The following is a 20,587-nucleotide window of genomic DNA, read 5'->3' on the forward strand; positions in this document are numbered from 1 at the left end:
AAAAATAGAATAAAAAACGGAAAGCAGTTTATACAAGGAATCATAAAACGTCACGTAGTTGAAGAGGTGGGGGTATAAAAACTAACTCCTCCCTCCACCACAATCTTCTCGAGTCACTTCATAAGATTATCCAACTATGAGCTCGTTTTTGTTTCCTTCTTCTTCTCCGATTCCCAAACCTCACTGGCGCGGGAACTCCATCCCTAGACCTAATCGCCCGATTACACTCTCTCTTCTTCACGGAAACTCCTATTCGTGGAGGTTATCTTGTAAACTCAGTCTCGATTTCGAGGAAAGCGTGGAGGAAGATGAAATCCCTCAGTTTCTCGACTTCTCTGCCGAGGAGGAGGAGGAGCCTAGTTTGGAGAAGGAAACGGTTTCTGCTCCAACTACGACGCTGATGCAGAGGAAGAAGAAGAAAGGAGATGAAGAGAGCTTAGAAGATAGATTCAAGCTCAGAAATGGAAAAGAGGTTGCAAATTGCAATCCCCTTCTTCTTTTGTTATGGTTTTAGTGTTAAAAGAAGCATAAAATCATTTTTGTGAATTTTTGCAGGTGTTTGAGGAGAAGGCGTATCTAGTGGGAGTTGAAAGAAAGGGTGACGGAGAGTGTTTGTTTGATATAGAGGAGTCTCTTGAGGAGCTGGAACAGCTTGCGGATACTGCTGGCCTTATGGTCGTTGGTTCTACCTACCAAAAGTTAGTTAGCTTTTTAGTTCTCTTATGTATTATTGATTGCTATGTGTTAGAAATGGATTCTAGGTCCTCTGTGATGCTAATGTTGATGATGGTATACCACAGGCTAGCTTCCCCAAATCCTAGAACTTACATTGGGTCCGGAAAGGTCTCTGAGATCAAAAGCGCTATTAATGCACTCGACGTTGAGACTGTGATATTTGACGATGAGCTTTCACCAGGGTAACGTTTCTGACCACCATGCCTCTTGCATACCGTTTTAGCTGAAGTTTCCTTAAGTTATAAGTTTCTTTTATTGTAAACTCTGTTTCTTCTTTCACAAAACTGTTGTTTGTCTGTCATTCAGCTGATTAATAGTTACTAAAGTGGTCACTGGATTGTGTCGTACGTAGGAGTTTCATAATCTTGTTTGTTTCAATGTGTGTGTGTTTCGTTTATCTATTACTTCATATTTTTTAATTTCAGGCAATTGCGTAATTTGGAAAAGGCTTTTGGTGGGGATGTTCGAGTTTGTGACCGCACCGCTCTTATCTTGGATATTTTCAACCAAAGGGCCGCAACTCATGAAGCAGCCTTGCAGGTAAAGATAAAGCTTGTCAATAGAGATGACCGGTGTGAAGACTTTTAGTTATGCTTTTTCTGGAACCGTGTGCTCAATCTGGAATTGTTTGCAGGTTGCTCTAGCACAGATGGAGTACCAGTTACCACGACTAACTAGAATGTGGACTCATCTTGAGCGTCAATCTGGTGGTCAAGTTAAGGGTATGGGAGAAAAACAAATTGAAGTTGATAAGCGTATTCTGCGTACTCAAGTAAGTAAATGTGTATATATTTCTGAAGTTTTTAGCCTCTTTTGCTTCTAGTCATTTTTCAAGAGATGGTGTATGACTGTGATTATATTTGTGCTGAGCAGTTTATTAGGCTCTGCGTCTTTGTTTAGGTTTTTCTGTATTGGTCAATTAAGATGAAAGTGTATTGAAATGTTTTGATATTAAATTGGCTAGATTGGAGTTCTCAAAAAAGAGTTGGAATCTGTTAGAAAGCATCGGAAGCAGTATAGAAGCAGGCGTGTTGCTATACCTGTTCCTGTTGTATCTTTGGTAAGTTCAGGACAATATTTTTAAACTCGTAGGAGTTGATCAACATTTCATTTCATATGTGAATGTTTTATACCGGTTGTGCTTTAGGTTGGTTACACAAACGCTGGAAAGAGTACACTTTTGAACCAATTGACTGGTGCTAATGTACTCGCTGAAAATCGTTTGTTTGCGACCCTTGATCCAACTACGAGAAGGGTTCAGGTCAGTGAATTCGTTAGAAGTTCAGATCTGCAGTCCGCCAGTCCCTTTTTCAGGAAACAATGGTTTCTTTTATTATATTCTACTATATGAGTCATATGTTCTAAATAGTCAAGATTACATAGCAGATGACGGGTATTATGTGACGTGGTTAATGTAATTATACTGCGAAACCTGAGACTTTTCTGTCAACTAATTTTTATGTCCATATAAAATTATTGACTTACGATAGCACGGAATTAGTATTTAATGTGGTATCAAGTTTTGACTTCAGATTTTTTTTTTTGGATCCTTGTTCGTCAGATGCACAACGGGAAGGAGTTTCTTCTCACAGATACTGTTGGTTTTATTCAAAAGCTACCAACCACCTTGGTAAGGTCCTAATGGCTATTTTTCAACTAGATCGTACCTGGATATCTTTGCATGTGCTTGCATATCTGCTTTTTAGAGTCAAACTGACGAAGGCTTTTTATGTCAATGCGGTGTGTAACTTCGCTGGAAAGTGTTTCTTGTAGGTTGCTGCTTTCAGAGCAACACTCGAAGAGATATCAGAGTCGTCCCTTTTGGTTCATGTTGTTGACATCAGGTTTGGTATCTTCATATCCTGGTTTATATTGGGCCAATCATTCACAAGACAACTTATTTTCCCCTCCTAATGATAATATGCTTGTTAAATGTTTAGCCACCCACTGGCAAATCAACAAATAGAAGCTGTAGAAAAGGTCATGTCTGAACTCGATGTTTCATCAATCCCAAAATTGGTTGTGTGGAATAAGGTAATGTAAGACAAATATGATTGTATTTTTTAGTCTCTTGCTTGATGTGCAAAATAACGTTGTAACAACTATAATTCTCTTTTCGCCTTGGTTAGGTTGATAGAGTGGATGATCCTCACAAGATTAAGCTGGAAGCAGAGGAACATGGGGATGTAATTTGTATATCTGCTCTGACTGGAGAAGGACTAGACAAATTCTGCAATGCTGTTCATGAGAAGCTTAAGGTTTGTGTTTCATCAAAATGTTTTGAACTCTGGTTTTATGATTGTGCCACATTGGAAATTTAGTTCTTGAAAAACTTTGTTACAGGATTCAATGGTTTGGGTTGAAGCCCTTTTGCCATTTGATAAAGGGGACCTTCTAAGCACCATACACAAGGTTGGAATGGTGAAAGAAACTGTGAGTAGATGACCGACCATCTTGCTTAGTTTCTTGATTTACTGATATAGATAACTCAAAATGATTCTCATGTCTTGGGTTTGTTGCATATATAGGAGTACACAGAGAACGGCACGCTTGTTAGGGCACACGTTCCGCTTCGGTTTGCACAGCTGCTTAAACCTATGAGACACTTGGTCAAAGAAGCGTCTTATGCAAAGAAGGGTGAAATAGAATCATAGAAACAACCTGAAGGCCTGTCTTTTCCTCGGAATTGTAGACCACATGTGGTTGGCAAGAAGCACCCGAAAGCACAGGGAGTTCTAACAACATCGTGAACATAAACCAGAATGAATGACTATAAGGAATATTCGTCAATCAAAAAGAATGTGGATATACACAAGAAATATAAGCTTGAAACCCTATTTGACATTGTGTACTGGCAACACCCTTTTTGTACAGAGTAGAGCATCCTGTTGGAACATTGGGTGTCATATAACTATTTCAGTTAACCAAAATGGGCAGCTTGCTCGATACATGATTTACTTATCATAGTACCAAAGCTAACATATCAACACTTACATTGACTGGAAAAAATATGATCTCAATGGTTAAGAATTTGTTATGTTCAGTGATATAATCGAAGTAAGATTTTTAGCCTCTCCTTTTATTCCATCCAATGGCTATGCTGCCAGCTTGGTTTCTAGCTACATTTCCCACAAGGATACGTTTTACAGAACAGCACAAAGCAGATGTTAAGCCATGCAGTATTTGTAATGAGCACACTTCTACCTATAATTATAAACAAGCAGGTCTACAAGCTGCTCAATCAATCAGCATCTTCCGCAGTGAAATCAGGCTCAGGAGGCTTCTGCAGCTTTACCAATTCCCTAATCCTCGTGTTCCTGTTCCTGTGTATGGTGCGCAGCGCACTAGCCGCAAACTTCGTGACAAGAAACGCAGCCCCCATGGAGGATGAACTTCCAGTGGTTGACATGGGCACGGCCTCTGCCTCAGCCTCTTCCATCTTCTTCCTCTTGCAGTATCTCCGCCATGCAGCCTGGATAAAGCAAGCAGCCCAAGTCCTCCACTGGTGAGAGTAAAACCTGAACGTGTGCTGCACTTGCCTGCTATGTAAACGCCTGAACTGGCTCGCTACAAACTTCAGCTCCTCTGAGGCCAGCGCAAAGGCCTCTACCTCTGTCAGAGCCTTCACGGTTCTGGTGGAAGACGGGAGGTTCACACCTGATTTTGGATCCAGTGCCCATGTCAGAAGCTCTTCACCGCAGAACTCTCCTTCTTTGAGGAGACTGTAGTTGAAGAAACCGCTCCTGCCTCCATCTGTTGTCACACTCTCGAGGCGGCCACGTATGATGAATAGCATCTCGTCTACAGGGTCTCCTTCTCGGACTAAGTAGGTGCTCTCTGTGAACAAGCATGGTTTTAGCCGCATGCAGATCGCATCAAGAAGCTTGTCGTCCATGCTCTCAAACAATGGAACCTAACATTATAGAGATAACAAATAGTAAGCATGTTCAGTACCAACAGTATCATGAACCTAGTTAAGTGGTTTAATGTGCCCCTTTACCCTGCGCACTAAAGCAAGACAAAGATGGCGCTTGATGTCTCTCCTGAGATCCTTGGGGAGATTCTGAACGAGATACTCTTCATCTACACCACGTGTCTCCAGCCATTTATACTGGTCATAGCGTCTCACACGCTGCCTAAGATCTTGTGGTAACATCCTGTGATGCATCCATTGTTCTGAATCACGCCTCTTCACTCTCATTTCTTCCAGCCGGATGGTAAGAGATTGGAGATATGTCTGTTCACAAGATTTCATATGTTGTTAAGACAGTCTGTACAGAAAATGTATATTGATCATGATGGGTAGCTAAAGTCACCTGCATGTTTCCGATGAGGAGAGCAAAGAGAATCAACCCGGAGATGGCCAGAGTGATGGAGAACATAATCTCCAATGGGTATGTACTGGTTTCAAGCCCTTGTCCAAGTGTACTGTTGTGCAACCAATGAAAGAAACAAAGAATGTGTTATGTATTTATATGAAAACTCAAAGACAAAAGGAGTTAACAAAAAGGTTACCTCAAGTTCTGAAGGCCCCACCACAAGCAATAACAATACTTTGTGATGAACTTTTGAGAGGAGACAATGCCAGAAGATAAAGCTTGTGTATAAATCCCAAAGTCAAATGGAGGATTAGGATCATCGAGGTCAGCGCGGCACCTGGACTCAAGAACAGCTTCTTTGGTCTTGTTCCAAACATCATAGCCGTCCATGTTTTGATTCCCACAGTACAAGAAACCTGTTGTGCAAATTTTCTTCCCTGCGTCACTACAAGCCTCCTGCCAACAGGCATCGTTGCGTTCTAACGCTAAAAGGTACCAAAACGCTCCAACTATCTGCAAAACATAAGCACCAGTTGTTGAATCAATATATAATTCAAACAAATGTAATTTGTAAAGAGAAAAAGGTAGGCACTTACATGACTTGCAAGCATATATAACATCAGATAATAAGCAGCACCAGCCCAAGCAGTCTCTGCAAAGACACCTGCTGTCCTTTTCAGTTCTGATGTCAAGGGCAAGACACGAAGAAACCGCGGTATATACTGAACCAAAACAATGAAAAGCAAGGCCTGCTTTGTAGCCAATACATCTGATCCCCTTGAGCTTTGCAAGAACCTCCACACTACAATCTGCACACACACACACACACACAGTGAATAAAGTAAATCTCAAAACCAACTACTTAAAGGATCTAAAGTTGTGTAACCAACCTGAGGGACAGGAAGTACAGAGAGGAAATCAATGATAAACCACCGCTGCAAATATCTCTTTGCTATCTGCGCAGGATCTATCACAAGCTCACCACGCCCAAAGACCCTGGAGGAGGGTGCAATATAAGCAGTCCTAAGCTGGAGAGCCATGTGAGCGAGATAAAACACATCGATGAAAGTCCTAAACGTAGTCGCCGTGATAGCAAGCTTCCGGTCAATACCGAGGCACTTGGACTCACCATCGATCACAGGAAGGTAGAAGAAGAAAGGGTCCACGAACACCGAGAGAATACACGAGATAACAAACAGCTTATTGCAGAACAAGAGAGTTTTGTCCTGAGGATCAAATATCTTCTTCTCGGATACTTTGAGGTCTTCAGGGAAGACAGCTCTATAAACACCGAAACCAAGCGAACGGCCTATGGATTTAAGTCCTTTGGAACCTTTTTGGAAACGTTTCTTGAAGGATCCAGATGTGTTGTGGCTTCCTTGAATGGGGTGGAGTGGTCCACTGATACTTGAGGAGTAGTTGTGTTGGCGGGTTAGAGATGATGATGATGGCAGCTTAAAGTCCAGATCATCCACGCTATTATGTATGATCAACAAAGAGCTTTCATATTACTAAGAAACAATCAACAAGGAGTCATCTAATAAACCAAAAGGATGAACTAACCTCACAAAAGTTTGTGGTTTGCCTGCCATGATTGCTAACTCTATAACGCTTGAACGACTAAGTCCACGATCACTAGCTCTACTGATAAAGAGAGAGAACACAGTTTAGTTATACAGTACTCATGATAGCAAGCTACATCATCCAGACATTAAAAACAAGTATTATTATTCTTTTTCAATAGATACAACATTCCAAGTTTCAGTTTTGATATATTTTTCAAGATTCGCTTACTCTCTCTCTCACCAGAAATGGTAAGGTAGTGAAGCAAAAGTCATCTTGATGAATTAATATAATTGAAAACGGTATAAGTAGAGAGACAAATTAAGAAACATAAGTCCGACACGAGCAGAGAAGAGACATGAGCCTGATAAGAAACAGAACAGAAGTGAACTTGCTAAAAGAAGAAGAAGGAGAAGACAGTTACTTACTTAAAAAGCTAATCCATGGCTTTAGACTGATTTCAAACGTGACGATGATGATGAGGGATAACGCTTTGCAGTTTGAGAAAAAAAGTAAGAGGAAGAAGACACGAAAGTGGGTGTGAATGTGAAAGCGAGCAGACCAGACAAGTGGTATCTTGCCTTTACCAAAGAAAAAAAAAAGAACCAAAGATAATAAAACTAAAGCAATGAAGAAGAAAGGGAATCTGATAAATGACGTTTGTACCCTTGGTTATTTCAAAAAGTAGATTTGTTCTTTTTAAAAAGTCTCAAAAGTGATGTTTCAAACACAAGATGAGATACCGTCACTAGTCAACTGGTTGGAACTTAAAATAATGTGATTTTCAATTAAATAATTATACTATGAAAAAAGGACAAACATGTTCAAGGGATCCAAAACTTCAAGGTCTGAAGCTGAAACTGAACAATTGTGTTGGATTTGTTTGTCCTACTTATTATCTATCAAGTATTTAAGTTTATACTTATGCCGCATGTACCTAGGTGCATATTATCTACTGCAAAGATGTCACTCAATGGTTCTTAAGTTAGATTGTGGTAATAGACAAGCAGTGATGCTATAAACATCAAATCAAACGACCATTTCAGCTTCTTGAACACTAGAAGGTATCCCAACCTCCAGTCTCATAGTAGCCCTATACTGTTCAGGCACTTCCGCACCAGCCTGCGCACATATCTCCACAACAGCAGGCGCTTGCCCGTAAAAGCTTCTCAGCTCCCTCTGCATCGGCGGCCCATTCACATCAGGAACATGCCAAACGTATCTCGGCGGTATCAAATCGTCAAGCACCGCAGACTGCCAACCGTGCTGACCATTCCTCTGCTGGTGCTTGAACGCACCGCAGTTCTGCGCCTTGTGTCCCGTCGGGCCCACGTGGACCTCGGGGCAGTACCCGCAGACTCTGACCCTGTACATCCTCATCAGCTTCTTGGCTCCTGCTCTCATCTCTTCCCACGCTTGTAGAGTCTCTTCCGCTAGAGAGACTGTTTCTTCTTCGTTGGAAGGTGGAGTGATCTCTGAGGGAGGTAGCTCGGTTAACAACGGCTCTGGAGGAATGTGAGGCTCTGGATCAGGCAACTCGGTTTCATCTGCGTCTACGAACTCGCTTTTGCCGATGCGGATTATTGGTTTTCTTCTCCTTTTTGCTGGAAACTCAGGGATCTCAACGCCTCCTTGGATGCAGAGCTCGACTACGGCGGGGACTCGAGGGATGGTGAATCTCTCATCGTGACGGATGCGCTTGCCGAGACGGTCGTAGAGGTGGTAAGCTTCGAGAGGGACAATCACGTCTTCAAGGACAGAGTTTGTCCATTCATGATGACCTTTTCTCTGAGAAGCGTTCGGACCTTTACACGACTTAAACGGATGACCGTAAGGTCCAACGTGGATCTCATTACACCACCTAAGAGACAAAACAAGAACAACACATAACCAAACAGAACAACACATAACAAGAAGAGGAAGAAGAAGAAGAGGGAGTTATTAATTTATTATTACCCACAAGCGTTAACACGAACAACTTTCATGAGGCGGTGGAGATTGTTGATCAGTCTGATTCTCGCGTTGTACACTTTGTAAGCAAGAGGGACGAGGCTCTTGACGACCATGCCGTTTTTAGGAGGAGGGAGAGGTCTCTTAGGTTTGTCTTTGTTGTTCTTGACTCTCTCCCTAGCTGCTCGTCTAAGGTCCACAATGGGAACCGGGAAGGGCTTCTTCTCTCTCTTTGAGTACTGCTTAGGTGCGTCTGCGTTCTGAGGATGATCACTTCTCACAACAAAAGGAAGAGCTTTACTCCTTTTACTAAGCACAAGTCTAGAATCTAAATGAAGTCTGATACTTCCCTGCATCAATACACAACAGTACTTACTTAAGTACTTGAAACTGAACCCTACACATTACAATCATTACTACACGAGAAACAAAAGTATAGTCTTGTTCTAACAACCAAACACTATAACGAAACAAGAAGCAGAGTGAAGTGAATTGGATTGATACTGACCTGAAGAGAAGCTGAGAATCCGAAACAAGAAGACGAGGAGGAGCTGGGATTGAGAAACTGATTCATGGGTATGCCAAAAGGTACAATTTTGGGGGAAACAGCCGAAAGGGAACCAGCATCTGCCCCTGGGAACAACATACACAAACCAAATTCAATTACAGTCTTTGACAGGAAAACGATGATATTGAGCATGGAGGACAGTTCGAGAAAGCTTACAGGAGAGGGTGGAGTACGTAATCGACATCGTCGACGACTTGATGGATTAAAGCATCGGGAAGATGGAGGAGGATAAGATGAGAGTGGTCTCACTCTCTGGAGACGAAGAAGATGGCTAATTTGGACGAACGTAAGCCTAAACTAATGGGCTCTTAATGGGCTGCATTGTAGTCTCTTTAAGCCCACGTAGATTAACATCTGTTTTACAACTAGAGGTGTGTGTAATGGAACCGGGATTAAAAAAAACCTTTCAAGTATTCAACCTTTTCTCATCTTCTTTTTTCTTTCTAATTTTGTTTGAGTTAACCGGATTACATAGCTGTAGATTTTGAATACAATTTTGCTGATATGAGCCAAAAATAAGAAACAGGAAAATACCGAACCAAATTTGGCAAATGAAGGTCTCTGGCTTATTGGAACCAGACATTGAGAGACATATCCCTTCCATCAACCAGCACGTGACCGGTGACCATTAAAACAACAAAAACGAAGCTAAGCTGTGTGTTAATTGTGACCAAAACCAACACTTTCACATCACTATTGCTTTTACGTTTTTACCGCTCCTCCTTCAGCTGATGAGTCATTGATGCATTAAACACACGAGGATCATCCATGTCAATTTGTAAACGCCAAAAAGTTAAATACAGGAGAATCATCCATATTTATAAAGTTTTTTTTTTGGGGTGATATTTAAAGCAGAGGAAGTGGTTTGCATGTGACGAGGGGATTGCGTATTTAATATGGATTTTATAACCATCCAAGTAAATAAACTTGGAGAAGAAAAAACTCTAAAACCCAGAAGTCCAGCACCAATGTCCAGAAATCAAGGCAGAGTTTCTACACGATCTGTATATATTTTAATATTAACTGAAAAGGTAATATGTTTGGTTTCTCTCCTGACATTTCTTGAATACTATTTATATTTCAACCTCCATTCTCATCTGTCTTTTTTCAATGGACCTAGTTTGAATGGTTTTACTTTTAGGAATTTACTTTTATAGTTTTATATATGTTACAGACGACAATGGAACAAAAGAAACAAAGAGAGATAAAAGAGGTTTCTTCAAGACTTCACCAACTAAAAAAAGGGTGCTACTGTTGATAATTTTTTTAAAAAAGCAAGTTGCTTTTCACTTGACCCAACACCACAATTTAGTGCAGAAGTCATTTCCAAACACTGCACAAGTCTCTCTGCTTCCATCTTCATCACTATCACTGCTGTCTCAACCCATTTAAAAAAGCAGTTTTGCTTTTATTTTATTTCCTTTTCTCTTTTTTTCTTCCTCACAGTCAGAGCAAAAACAGCAACATGATGTGTCCTTCCTTTCTGCTTCTTTGTCTTTCTCTGACTTCTTCTTCTCATCTTGCTATTAGAATACTACACGAAACCCATTGTAGCCTCCCTCCTCTCTCTCTCTCTCTCTCTATCTCTTACCATTCCTTCTTTCAAGAGCTCCCCCTTCTGTAAGTACTACTACTACATCTTGTGTGTTCATCTGATGAAGCGAGCTCATGGAGACTTCACTCCTTCCAACTCTAATCCTTTTGAGGATCCAAAAATCAGATTTAGGCACCATAGCCTTTTCCAAGACTATCAAGAACTTCATATGGTATGCCCAACTCTTTTCTTTTCTTTTCTTGAGTTTATAAAAAACAAGATTTAGTTTATTCATCTGCTCTACTTGTTTCTGGAAGACTGGATCTAAGGGAATCACTCAGGATTTTTCTTGTTGTTCTCACCCTGATCTGTTCTCACAACTCAAAAGACCTGAAAAATAGTTAACTTGTCCCTTGATTTAAATAAAAAGATTGAACTTTGAGCTTAGTTGTTTCCTTAGCAAATATAAAGCCTCTTCACTTTTTTTTTTTATTGTGTAGTCTTAAAACAGATCAAAGACTGTTTTCTTGAGCCTTAAAATGATCAGAAGAGTGTTTATCTCTTTTTAAGATCACTTTGGTTCTCTGTATTATTTTTTGTAACGTGTATTGCTGTTTTGTTGGATTACACAAAGGATACTGAAGCAATGAGAAAAAGGTTGGAGACTATGCAAGAGAGAAAGGCAACACTAATGGCCGAAGTCAGGTACTTGTACTTACAATTCCTTGACAATATATCATGAAGTCCTTGATGTTTTGTGTTTCAAGTGTTTGTCTGTTTTATCAGGTTTCTGCGGCGGAGGTACAGACATTTGAGACAAGTGTCCCAGCCTGTTATGCATCCACCGGATGTTAATAAGGGCAGAGGAAGATCAAATGGTGGGAAGAAGAGTAAGAGGCAGTTAATCCAAGTGGAAGTGTCTCCTGATAAGACAAGTGAAGCAGAAACGAAGCATGTTTCACTTCCTGACTTAAACCATTCAGGAGAGGCTCATCATGACGAAACCAAAACCAAAAAAGTTCCATTGTTCGATCTAAACCAGATATCTGTAAGCACTCTTACAGTAGCTTACAAAAGAAACCAAACATGTCTTTACTACTCATTGCAAACCCCATTTAAACACCTCTTAAATTGATTATAGGGAGAAGAAGAGGAAGAGATGAACAATAGCGAAGAGAGAATGAGAGTAGAAGAAAGCCATTCGTGTAAGAGAATGAGCAGCATAGAGATGCTGTCTTGCAGGAACGGTGGAGACGGTTCACATAAGAGGAAAAGCTCATGGCAAGATCCTGTTGCAGCTCTTAGAGTTTAAAAGACATCAAAGTCATGTTGTAACATAGCTCGCACATCAATTTAGCTTATCTTCTCCGTTGAAAACATATCCTTGTCCATTCTTGATGTGGCCACTTATACAAGTGACATTTGTATACTAGACATGTGTCGTTCTTACACGAGTAAACAAAATCTAGGGAAGTGATCCAAAACCCCAGGAACAAGATCAACGGTCAGGATGTGTTCACACGTGTATAAACAGAGAACGTTTCGTGTAAACTTTAAATTCATTACCGGACGCCAAAGACATGATGATCTTCTTCTTGTCTGAAACGTAACAAGAAAAGGGAAAAAAAACGCAAGAACCTTTATGGACGAAGACGTGTTGGCTCCAGAGATACTCACCAGCATCATCTCAAGGCTTTACGATTCAACAACGATGGACGGACCCATGTTCGTGCCAAGGTCAGGAGAAGAAGCCTGATATGTGTGTGTGCCAAGGTTAGGAGATGTGGTGGCTCAGATGGAGAGGTATGGACAATGAAGACTCTATGACGAGAGATTTGATATACAAGCCATGAGGATCTGATTTTCACACACTTGTGTTATGCACTAAAACAGTTAGGTTTTTACTTGTGTTATATTTTATAACAACCTAACCGGTTCTGTTATGTGTTAAAAGTTGTCTGTGCAGAAGGAAACTGATCTAAGCATCTATTTTGGTTTCACAAACTTGGAAAAGACAAAACCATAGAGCTCACAATCTTCATGTTGTACCCACTTGTGTACAATATAGAGAATACAGATTCATGTTGACATTAACTACTATCGACCACTACAATTCTTGTAAAGAAATTAAAAAAAAAAAAAAAAGACCACTTTTGACAGTAGAAAAACCTAGAAAATAAGAGAGAGCAGGAACGAGGAGACAAGGCAAGCAGTCATATGGAAGGAGCCTGACAAAAGCGTTGCAGAAGCTGATGTGGTGGTGCGAGCCCTTCTGTATCCTCCTCCTCCTCTTTTCCTTATGAAAACTCCAAGCTTCCTCGTTTGACCAGCTTGGTCGTCGTCATGACCTGAACACAGAAGAAAGGACTGAGACAAGAACAGGAGCAAGATGATTGATAGGATGAGTAAGCGTTTGACGTCAGCCATCTCTGCTCTAAAGATAAGAGAAGGTTTTGGCCATCTGCGGAGATTATAAAGAAAATGCAATAGTTGAAGAAGATACGTTTTGTCAGCTGTATATAATTTAATAGCATTTGGTGTGATGATTGAGACATGGAATGATAAGATAAATGTCATAGTGTCATGTGGAGCCTAACGCGGTCATAATTCAAAGATTTTGACTCGCTGGAAAGCTAAGTGTCCAATATCACAAAGCAATCATCAATCAAAGGTCAAAGCCGACCACGATATATATAATTACCGATTCAACTATACGTTAATCCCAAAGTGAAGTAACTTGCTTTCCAGACACTATTCTTTGCTGAACTATGGGTAAAATGGGTTTTATTGGGTCGAGATGCTACTAACCTGAAAGGTAATCATTCTGGGTAGGCTAAGATTTTGTCCAAAATGGATGGCTCCACCTCCCGGAAAGATGTGACTTGACCAACTCGTTTAGCTAGTTCCCCTGTGACTCGGTCCATGTAAAGAAGATACAATCCGTTTCTTTGGTCCAAAGCAGCTACTGCTTTCCTCGCATGGATTACTGATGCTATCCACTCCTCAAACACAACTACAGATAAGACACAACCAATCTCACCATCCATTTGTGATTCTTTATGTAAACATTAACTGTATGTGTCAGAAATGGAAACAAAATAGAAGATGGCATATAAAATAAAAGAAATAATAAGCATTTTATCAGAGCCAGGTTTCGATCCTGGGACCTGTGGGTTATGGGCCCACCACGCTTCCGCTGCGCCACTCTGATTTGATGTTCATGTATGATAAAAAATACATATTGTTTAGTTTACCAGTTTCAAATGCTTCACTCTCAGCCCAAGGTAGCAGATAGTCACATATCAGGAACTCAGTAAGCTGTATCCTACAGATTCATTAGACAAACGTAATCAATCTCAGCAGTACATGTATCTAAGAAGCACATTCTCATTAGAATTTGAAATATACTTACAATATAAACATGCACTCATCCATCTCTGGGAATGATTCATCAAACGGGTCCATGACCAGTAAGTTTTCGGCTAAAATGGATAGTCTCTGAGAGACAGAAAATATTGCACGCTGTCCAATGTATGGATCACTTCCGAGTTTACGGATCAGATGTTGAACATAAAGCCCGGCACTTGTTTCTAATTGTTTCACCTCTACAACAGATTCAAACACACACAAAAACAAGTATTAGAAATGATAACCAGAAAGTAAAACATAGTTAGAATCAGAAGCAAGCTGCTAGAGTTACCATTTCCTATAAAGGGAGTGCACATTCTTTTGATCAACTGTGTAATCATGAAACTAATAGATTCTTCAACAGCTTCCAAGTTTCTCCCCATCGATATAAGCTTCTTCAGTGAAGCTTGAGCATGCCAAAAGGAGCATATATATTAGCAGTGAGGAACAAAAGCACATGTTTGTTTCGTAAGTGCAAAGTAGCCTTCCAGTAAAAGGAATGACAGCTCAGGATATAGATAATAATATTACCTAATATGAAATCTACAGCCATATGTGACCAATTGCTGAAATTAGAGCACTGCAGATATATAAGAAGAGATTCCAATGTTAGAAAGCATGTAAAAAGTGCACATTAAGAAAAGAAAAATCTTAAGAAACAAAGCCTAACATTGGAGTCTGCTTCAGCAAGTTCCAGTAGAAAATCAATAGAAATCTTTAGATGCTCTGCTTCCTCTACATATCCCGGTTCTGCAGTCAAAAGTTTCAACACAAAATAAAAAAAGAATCCTAGAGGATGAACAGGTGGTGCTTGCTTACATATATTCTATTGTTCACTTCCTTCTCTCAAATAGCAATATTATGGTATGGTGTTGTATAGGAAGTGAGAGATAATAAACCATGAACCAAGCCCAAGGAAGACCGTTAAACAAAAACCTGAGAGCCGCAATCTTTGAGATGGTCGAGTTGATTTCCTTCTCCCCCTTGTCCTTGCTATGGATCAAAAATGACAACACAAGCTGATAAGTCAATTCCAGAAACACAAAGGATCCAAATCTGTGCATAGGTAGAGACCTAATCTGATAAATCTACGACGAAGAACATCACTGAATCTCGGTTCAGAGGCCTCTCCAAACCGCCTGTCGCTGAACTCTCCCATGTTATCAAAGAAGTAACACTTGCAAGAAGCATTCTCTGGGAATAAATCACAACCTAAGATGCAATTTAACAGAAAAAAAAATTATTCAGCTCCAGAAACTGAACTTGCAGCCTTTCTATTTTTTGGGAATCATTAAATACATATAAATAAACGAGTTGCTAAAGTTCAGAGAGACAGAAACATTACTTTCAGCATGCTTGAGATCTTCCTGGAGTCTCATTATCTCTTTCTTCCTCTCTTTAGCCTAATTTCAAAAATCAAAACACACACGATGTTAGAAACACACACAAATCATGTTAGCTTCCGAGATATCCAAGAGAAAAATTGACCCAAATATCAATCGACCGAACAAAAATCATGGTAGCAGATTTCACTAAAGAGAATGAACTTTTTAAACCCAAGTAGGAAAGAAAACCTTGTGCTTCCAGCGAAGAGCATCAGAAGAAGATCTACGGTTCTGGATCTTCGATTGAATCAGAGAAACAGCGATCGCCAGTTTCAGCGACTCTTCCTTCTCCATCTGATTTGCTTCAGCGAAGCTCGAACTCATTCGTTCAAATAATAAAAAAGATATGTTTTAATTCTCGGGATGCTAACCTTGCGCGGGAGAGCTTTTCTGGACTCTATACGGGGGCCCAATATGGCCCATTACTACATATAATAGGGCCCATAAATTCAAGCGGCTGTCTCTTTTAGGCTTCTAGCTCAATCATGGAAATTAATAGTGGGGTGGACGTTTGGAGATACTCCTCAAAATTTGATTAATAATATTTGAGATCCAAATATCTTTACGAAAATACCAAAGTAAACATTTTCTTTTAATTATTTATATGTTTTGTATTTAAGGATTAAAGACTTTTACACCCAAATCTTTAGTTCGATTCTCAAACTATGCAATTTTTTGCATCATTATATGATCAAAGCTTATTGGAGGTTTTAAAGCTTTGTAGGTAGAACCGTTGGTTGTGTTCTTTTGCCGTGGAGAAAGCATGTTTATCGAACCATTTGTAAAATTTGTTTTGGCTAAACAAAAACCGTACATGCGGAACCGTTATCCAAATGCTTCGGGAAAATCTTCTTCATTGTAGAATATATGGAGTTGTTCATTAATATGCGAACAAATTTGTATTTATTTCTGATACTAATTTATTTGGGTTTTCAGATAACAAGTTTGTATTTGGTTGGATTCAAATAATTTCCAAAATCCAAAATATAATATTCTAGAAAAAATTGTCTGCAGATTTCAGAATGACAAATACTCGGGCGATTCAATTTCTCTGGGCTCTCAGCTAAGAGAAAGACACAAATGATCAAACATTTCCAATGTAGATATCTGAAGCAACCAGTTTATAAGGGTCTCAGGTCTGAACAACAATCATCTGAACAGTATCTGAGACCGTAAAACAAAAATGCAAAAGGTCAAAAAAGTAATAATAGGAGTCGCAGAAGAATACAAAAAAAAGGAAATGAACACATTCCCACATCAACAACACAAAGAAGAAGTGAGAATAATGTCATAATAAAAGAGCTTAACAAAGAAGACCAAAACTCCCACAAGTTTTCTTGTTGGAAACTGTCTTTGAGTTCTGTCCTTCAAGCTTACAACACAACACTCATCGCACAAGGCCTTGGTTCCTTTACAGATTCCGACAAGCCTCGACGTCTGCAGCCTGTGAGGCCAACAGCGACTTCCCCTGCTCGCTAGATTCCACAATGCGCACAGCTGCATCAATCACCGCCTTCTGGAACCTATCATCCTCCATCTTTCCAAGGACCTCTCTAACAAATTTAAAATCCACACCACCAGTAACAATCAGCTTCCCTACAATCTCACCAAAGTTGTTTGGTGCCTTGGGGAGATCGATTCCAACGTCGTCCAGCATAGCACCGAACATCAAGCACCCAGTTTCAAGATCCTTGGGTGTGACCACCTTCTTGGATAGCAGATACACCAAGAGACTAGCGATGGGCTCAACAACAGGTGGGCTTTTCTCAAGGGCTAGAGTAATTGCTTCATTCACAAACTCTGCGTGGTATGAAGGCGACGCAAGGTCCACCAAACACTGCATAGCTTCATCAAGAAGTCGGACATTGAAATACTCCTCAAGAAGCGACTTTGTTTTGCTCTTGAGAACTTCCTCGCTCAGCTTGGGAGCAGCACTAGCCTGTGGTTTCTCTACCGGAGCCGGTACAGCCACAGGTGCAGCTCGCTGAACCGGTTGTTCTGCTGGGCGTGAGCTGCTGCCCTGTAACAGGGCGCTTGTCTTACCACTCATGAACCCGCTGCTTCCTTGAGGCAAGAGCCTCGTGTTCATTGAGGTGGACTTGCCCATTGCTGGAGAATGCAGAGGTCCAGGCCCGTCGCGTCTAGACATTGACCTTGTCCTGGGAACCTCCCAGTTATCATTGTCCCCCACAGGCGCTCCTGGCATCCTTCGCGTCCCAGGCATACCAGGCATCAAGCCACCTGCACCAGGTCGTCCTCCAGGGTAGATAGGGCCAGGACTCAGAGGCCCGCTACTAGAAGCCATGCCCTTTCTCATGTTTGCGGTGGCGCCTGGTCGGAGACCCATATTCTTCTCAGCGTCAGAATGGATTTCTGTTATAGTCTTTGCTTTCATCTGCACAAGAACATTAGAACGGTTAAACAATGACGTAACTTTTAATGAATCTTGAGAGTTTGAAGGCTAGAGATACCTCTTCACGCCTTGGAACCCATCCATTAGAGCGCAGATCGATGATATTCTGAACCATGAATCTCAGACGCAGTTCCAGATGAGGATTCTTTGACAGATCCTGCAGGCGTTTGAAGTATGCATCATTGATACGTTTTGACTTCATGTTTCCATCAAGCTGTTTCCCAATGGTTTTGAAGAAATGGCAAATAGCTTCAACATTCTCCTCTGCTGGACACGCTTTCTCATCAGCCCCCAGAAGCTCCTATGCTCAGAACAAAATAATAAAAGGTTAACACATATACTACCAAAGCAAACAAAAAATGTTTTAAGAAAATGTGTGGGAGTCAACCTGAACGATGTGATGAACAATCTTTTCTGGAACCATCTTCTGCTTGAGAAGCTCACCAATCAGACGAATGTTTCCTAGGGTCTTGAGCTTCAGCAACTTCTCTTTGTCGCTACGCTCAGCCTCCTGATCTGGAGCACTCATCTGTTTAAGCTCCTCCCTCAGATTGGAAGCGCCTTCAAAGGCCTCTTGGCAGATGTTCAGCAGAACCCTCTTGAATGTGATCTCTTTACCCCCAGGCTCTTCAGGTGGGAAGGTGGGTAGCTTGTCGTTGATGTCAGAGCACAACTCAGCGTACATTGGGCAGAACGTTGGCTCAAGGACAGCTTTGTCAAAGATAAGAGTTATCACACCCTGCAAATGAAAGAGAATAACACTCGTTAGCTACGCGAAGAGCCTGGATGATTTAAACAAGACTTTACTTATACTCACCTTTAGGATATCAGCAGATGTGATGCCAGCGTCAATGAGTTGGCCCTTGAGAAGATCATACTTTTCAGGGGTAAGCTTGTTCAGTATCCTACACAAGAAAAGGATTGTATTTGTCAGTGTGCAAGCACGATTTAAAGATTCCATGTTGTCAGTAAAGTCTAGACCAGGCAATACCCTTTGACAGTCTTCAGGACACGGTCATTTTCAGAAAGGTTTCCTCTTCTAGCTGACCAAGGTACTTCAGCTTTGACGAGGACAGGAGCTGGTCCACCCTGCTTCCACACCATATACAAGTAAGAAAGTAACATAAACCATGCCAAAAGTGAAAAAAAAAAACATAGAAGAGGAAAGTAAAAAACACATTAATTAAGTGAATAATTACCCCTTGGTTGGATGCTTGCCCCCTAGGTTGGCCTTGACGATTGTATTGGTTTGCTTCAACATACCTGGAATCTCTAGCTTCACGGAGATTCTCCCACGACCTTTCTTCCCCAGAGGGTGGTGGTTGAGCAGCAGAACGGCTGCGCCAATTGCGAGTGTCTGGCTCAGAGAAGCGACTTGCGGATTGAACCGGAACCTATAGCATTAAAGATTAACAGATCTGTGTTTGAAATTTCTTATAACAATGGAAAAGTGATGGTGCGACAAAAGCATACCACATTGCTTACGACAGTTTCTCCACGTGCCCAAGTCTGTTCCTCACCAAACAGTTCTAGTTCAGTTTCCCGTTTGACTTTCAGAATTTCATCAGAGAGTTGAGCGGTCTGTGTATATACAGAGACGTCAGTAACCTCAAATAAACAAAAACAATAGCTCAAAAAAGACCAGCCTTGATTCTACTCACCTCTTTAAGTTCCAGAAGCTGTTCACGGGTGTACTTCACACGTTCACGGCCATCGAACCTCGAGTCTCCACCCTGAAACAAAAACGTAACCGAGGATGAATCTTCACTAACTAAGACTCGATAAACAAAAATATACACAAAGGACAAGAGCCAAAAATGAATTATTCGTGAATTCTTAGGCTAAGATGATTATGAATAAATAGAAATGTCAATAGGTCCTTTATGAGCAGATAGCAGCTAACATAATGCCCACCTAAAAGCCTACATATCATTTTACGTCCATATTTACAGCAGCTACACATACTTGCGTGCGCCGCTAAGAATCAGGACAACACAAATTGCTACCTTATGAAGTTTAATTACACATGATTCTATGTGGTCGGAAAGCATCCAATATCCAACATGAGCTTCAGTAGTAATTTTATTACACAAGGCACTGAAACTCGCAAAATCAAAAAGCTCTAAGCTAATTATGTATGCTTCAGACACGTGATTCTATGTGGTCGGGACCCTAGATCCAGAATCAAGAGGGGAAGCTAAAAAAAAGGAAGGAACCTTGAAGGGGAAAGAGGAAGGAGGAGCACCGCCATGAGGACGAAGGAGAGGTAGATCGGAAGAGGAAAGAGATCCAAAGGAGATGGACGAAGAAGAGGATGAGGAACCAAAGATTCTGTTTCCTCTACCGCCACCAGGTCTCAAGCTCAAAACCGATTTATCTCCCTGCTGCATACCGAGATCTAAATCACCTGAGATCGGATCCAAAATCTCCAACAACCAAAAAAAAGAACAACGAAACGATAGAAGAAGAAACTCTTCTCAGCGACGATCAATCCGAGATTCAAAGAGAATCAACGGAAAGAGATCGGCTTTTGTGTGCGTTGTCTCTCTTTCTCTCCTTGTCGAAGAAGAGATTGAGATGAGAAGAAGAAGAAGAAGTCGAGAAGGAGACACAATCTCTTCTCTTTATTACCGTCTTATTCCTTTTTTTTTCCCTTACCGAACCATATAGCCTTTTTGCTTTTTTTCTTCTGTTAAATTACTGTTGTGTCCT

General features: G+C 40.8%; 7 protein-coding genes and 2 non-coding genes across 12 annotated transcripts; 2 read left to right on the forward strand and 7 right to left on the reverse strand.

Annotated features, from left to right (window-relative positions):
* The first annotated feature begins 77 nt into the window (after nucleotides 1–77).
* LOC103851673 (GTPase HflX) lies at nucleotides 78–3,665 on the forward strand. The gene is made up of 13 exons (XM_009128553.3): nucleotides 78–472; nucleotides 556–698; nucleotides 801–917; nucleotides 1,161–1,275; nucleotides 1,370–1,507; nucleotides 1,700–1,795; nucleotides 1,883–1,996; nucleotides 2,297–2,365; nucleotides 2,509–2,579; nucleotides 2,676–2,769; nucleotides 2,865–2,993; nucleotides 3,079–3,168; nucleotides 3,264–3,665. The coding sequence occupies exons 1-13, from the start codon at nucleotides 137–139 to the stop codon at nucleotides 3,387–3,389; spliced, it is 1,638 nt and encodes a 545-aa protein (XP_009126801.1). The 5' UTR covers nucleotides 78–136; the 3' UTR covers nucleotides 3,390–3,665.
* A 119-nt stretch (nucleotides 3,666–3,784) lies between these two features.
* Nucleotides 3,785–7,237, reverse strand: LOC103851674 (probable cyclic nucleotide-gated ion channel 5). 4 transcript variants are annotated; one of them, XM_009128554.3, is made up of 8 exons: nucleotides 7,046–7,237; nucleotides 6,618–6,698; nucleotides 5,945–6,530; nucleotides 5,651–5,863; nucleotides 5,251–5,567; nucleotides 5,052–5,163; nucleotides 4,736–4,972; nucleotides 3,785–4,648 (listed from the first exon to the last, which is right to left on the reverse strand). In XM_009128554.3, exons 2-8 carry the CDS (start codon nucleotides 6,644–6,646, stop codon nucleotides 3,977–3,979), a joined length of 2,166 nt encoding a protein of 721 aa, XP_009126802.1. In that variant the 5' UTR covers nucleotides 6,647–6,698; nucleotides 7,046–7,237; the 3' UTR covers nucleotides 3,785–3,976. The 4 variants fall into 4 exon arrangements, with proteins under 4 accessions (XP_009126802.1, XP_009126803.1, XP_033140246.1 ...); XM_009128555.3 differs by having other exon boundaries at nucleotides 6,618–6,695; nucleotides 7,046–7,217; XM_033284355.1 differs by lacking the exon at nucleotides 7,046–7,237 and adding an exon at nucleotides 6,861–7,011.
* A 260-nt stretch (nucleotides 7,238–7,497) lies between these two features.
* LOC103851675 (APO protein 2, chloroplastic) lies at nucleotides 7,498–9,453 on the reverse strand. Its single transcript, XM_009128556.3, has 4 exons — nucleotides 9,292–9,453; nucleotides 9,076–9,200; nucleotides 8,574–8,917; nucleotides 7,498–8,478 (listed from the first exon to the last, which is right to left on the reverse strand). The coding sequence occupies exons 1-4, from the start codon at nucleotides 9,317–9,319 to the stop codon at nucleotides 7,647–7,649; spliced, it is 1,329 nt and encodes a 442-aa protein (XP_009126804.1). The 5' UTR covers nucleotides 9,320–9,453; the 3' UTR covers nucleotides 7,498–7,646.
* An 882-nt stretch (nucleotides 9,454–10,335) lies between these two features.
* On the forward strand, nucleotides 10,336–12,153 carry LOC103851676. Its single transcript, XM_009128557.3, has 4 exons — nucleotides 10,336–10,901; nucleotides 11,304–11,374; nucleotides 11,456–11,717; nucleotides 11,811–12,153. Exons 1-4 carry the CDS (start codon nucleotides 10,791–10,793, stop codon nucleotides 11,979–11,981), a joined length of 615 nt encoding a protein of 204 aa, XP_009126805.1. The 5' UTR covers nucleotides 10,336–10,790; the 3' UTR covers nucleotides 11,982–12,153.
* Nucleotides 12,154–12,638: 485 nt separating this feature from the next.
* LOC103851678 lies at nucleotides 12,639–13,383 on the reverse strand. Its single transcript, XM_009128559.3, has one exon. It carries the CDS (start codon nucleotides 13,244–13,246, stop codon nucleotides 12,839–12,841), a length of 408 nt encoding a protein of 135 aa, XP_009126807.2. The 5' UTR covers nucleotides 13,247–13,383; the 3' UTR covers nucleotides 12,639–12,838.
* LOC103851677 (protein MULTIPOLAR SPINDLE 1) lies at nucleotides 12,644–16,325 on the reverse strand. The gene is made up of 11 exons (XM_009128558.3): nucleotides 15,652–16,325; nucleotides 15,423–15,480; nucleotides 15,152–15,289; nucleotides 15,014–15,070; nucleotides 14,748–14,827; nucleotides 14,609–14,657; nucleotides 14,370–14,483; nucleotides 14,082–14,274; nucleotides 13,924–13,994; nucleotides 13,478–13,682; nucleotides 12,644–13,017 (listed from the first exon to the last, which is right to left on the reverse strand). The coding sequence occupies exons 1-10, from the start codon at nucleotides 15,784–15,786 to the stop codon at nucleotides 13,489–13,491; spliced, it is 1,089 nt and encodes a 362-aa protein (XP_009126806.1). The 5' UTR covers nucleotides 15,787–16,325; the 3' UTR covers nucleotides 12,644–13,017; nucleotides 13,478–13,488.
* On the reverse strand, nucleotides 13,809–13,880 carry TRNAM-CAU. Its single transcript has one exon. It is a non-coding gene; the product is annotated as a tRNA-Met (tRNA).
* A 221-nt stretch (nucleotides 16,326–16,546) lies between the features above and the next one.
* Nucleotides 16,547–20,510, reverse strand: LOC103851680 (eukaryotic translation initiation factor). Its single transcript, XM_009128560.3, has 9 exons — nucleotides 20,092–20,510; nucleotides 19,537–19,608; nucleotides 19,349–19,456; nucleotides 19,075–19,269; nucleotides 18,867–18,964; nucleotides 18,693–18,780; nucleotides 18,264–18,614; nucleotides 17,934–18,176; nucleotides 16,547–17,857 (listed from the first exon to the last, which is right to left on the reverse strand). The coding sequence occupies exons 1-9, from the start codon at nucleotides 20,263–20,265 to the stop codon at nucleotides 16,874–16,876; spliced, it is 2,313 nt and encodes a 770-aa protein (XP_009126808.1). The 5' UTR covers nucleotides 20,266–20,510; the 3' UTR covers nucleotides 16,547–16,873.
* On the reverse strand, nucleotides 19,740–19,845 carry LOC117132294. The gene has a single exon (XR_004455852.1). It is a non-coding gene; the product is annotated as a small nucleolar RNA snoR103 (small nucleolar RNA).
* Nucleotides 20,511–20,587: the final 77 nt, after the last annotated feature.

The sequence above is a fragment of the Brassica rapa genome, chromosome A02, assembly GCF_000309985.2.
Source record: "Brassica rapa cultivar Chiifu-401-42 chromosome A02, CAAS_Brap_v3.01, whole genome shotgun sequence".
NCBI lineage: Eukaryota > Viridiplantae > Streptophyta > Magnoliopsida > Brassicales > Brassicaceae > Brassica > Brassica rapa.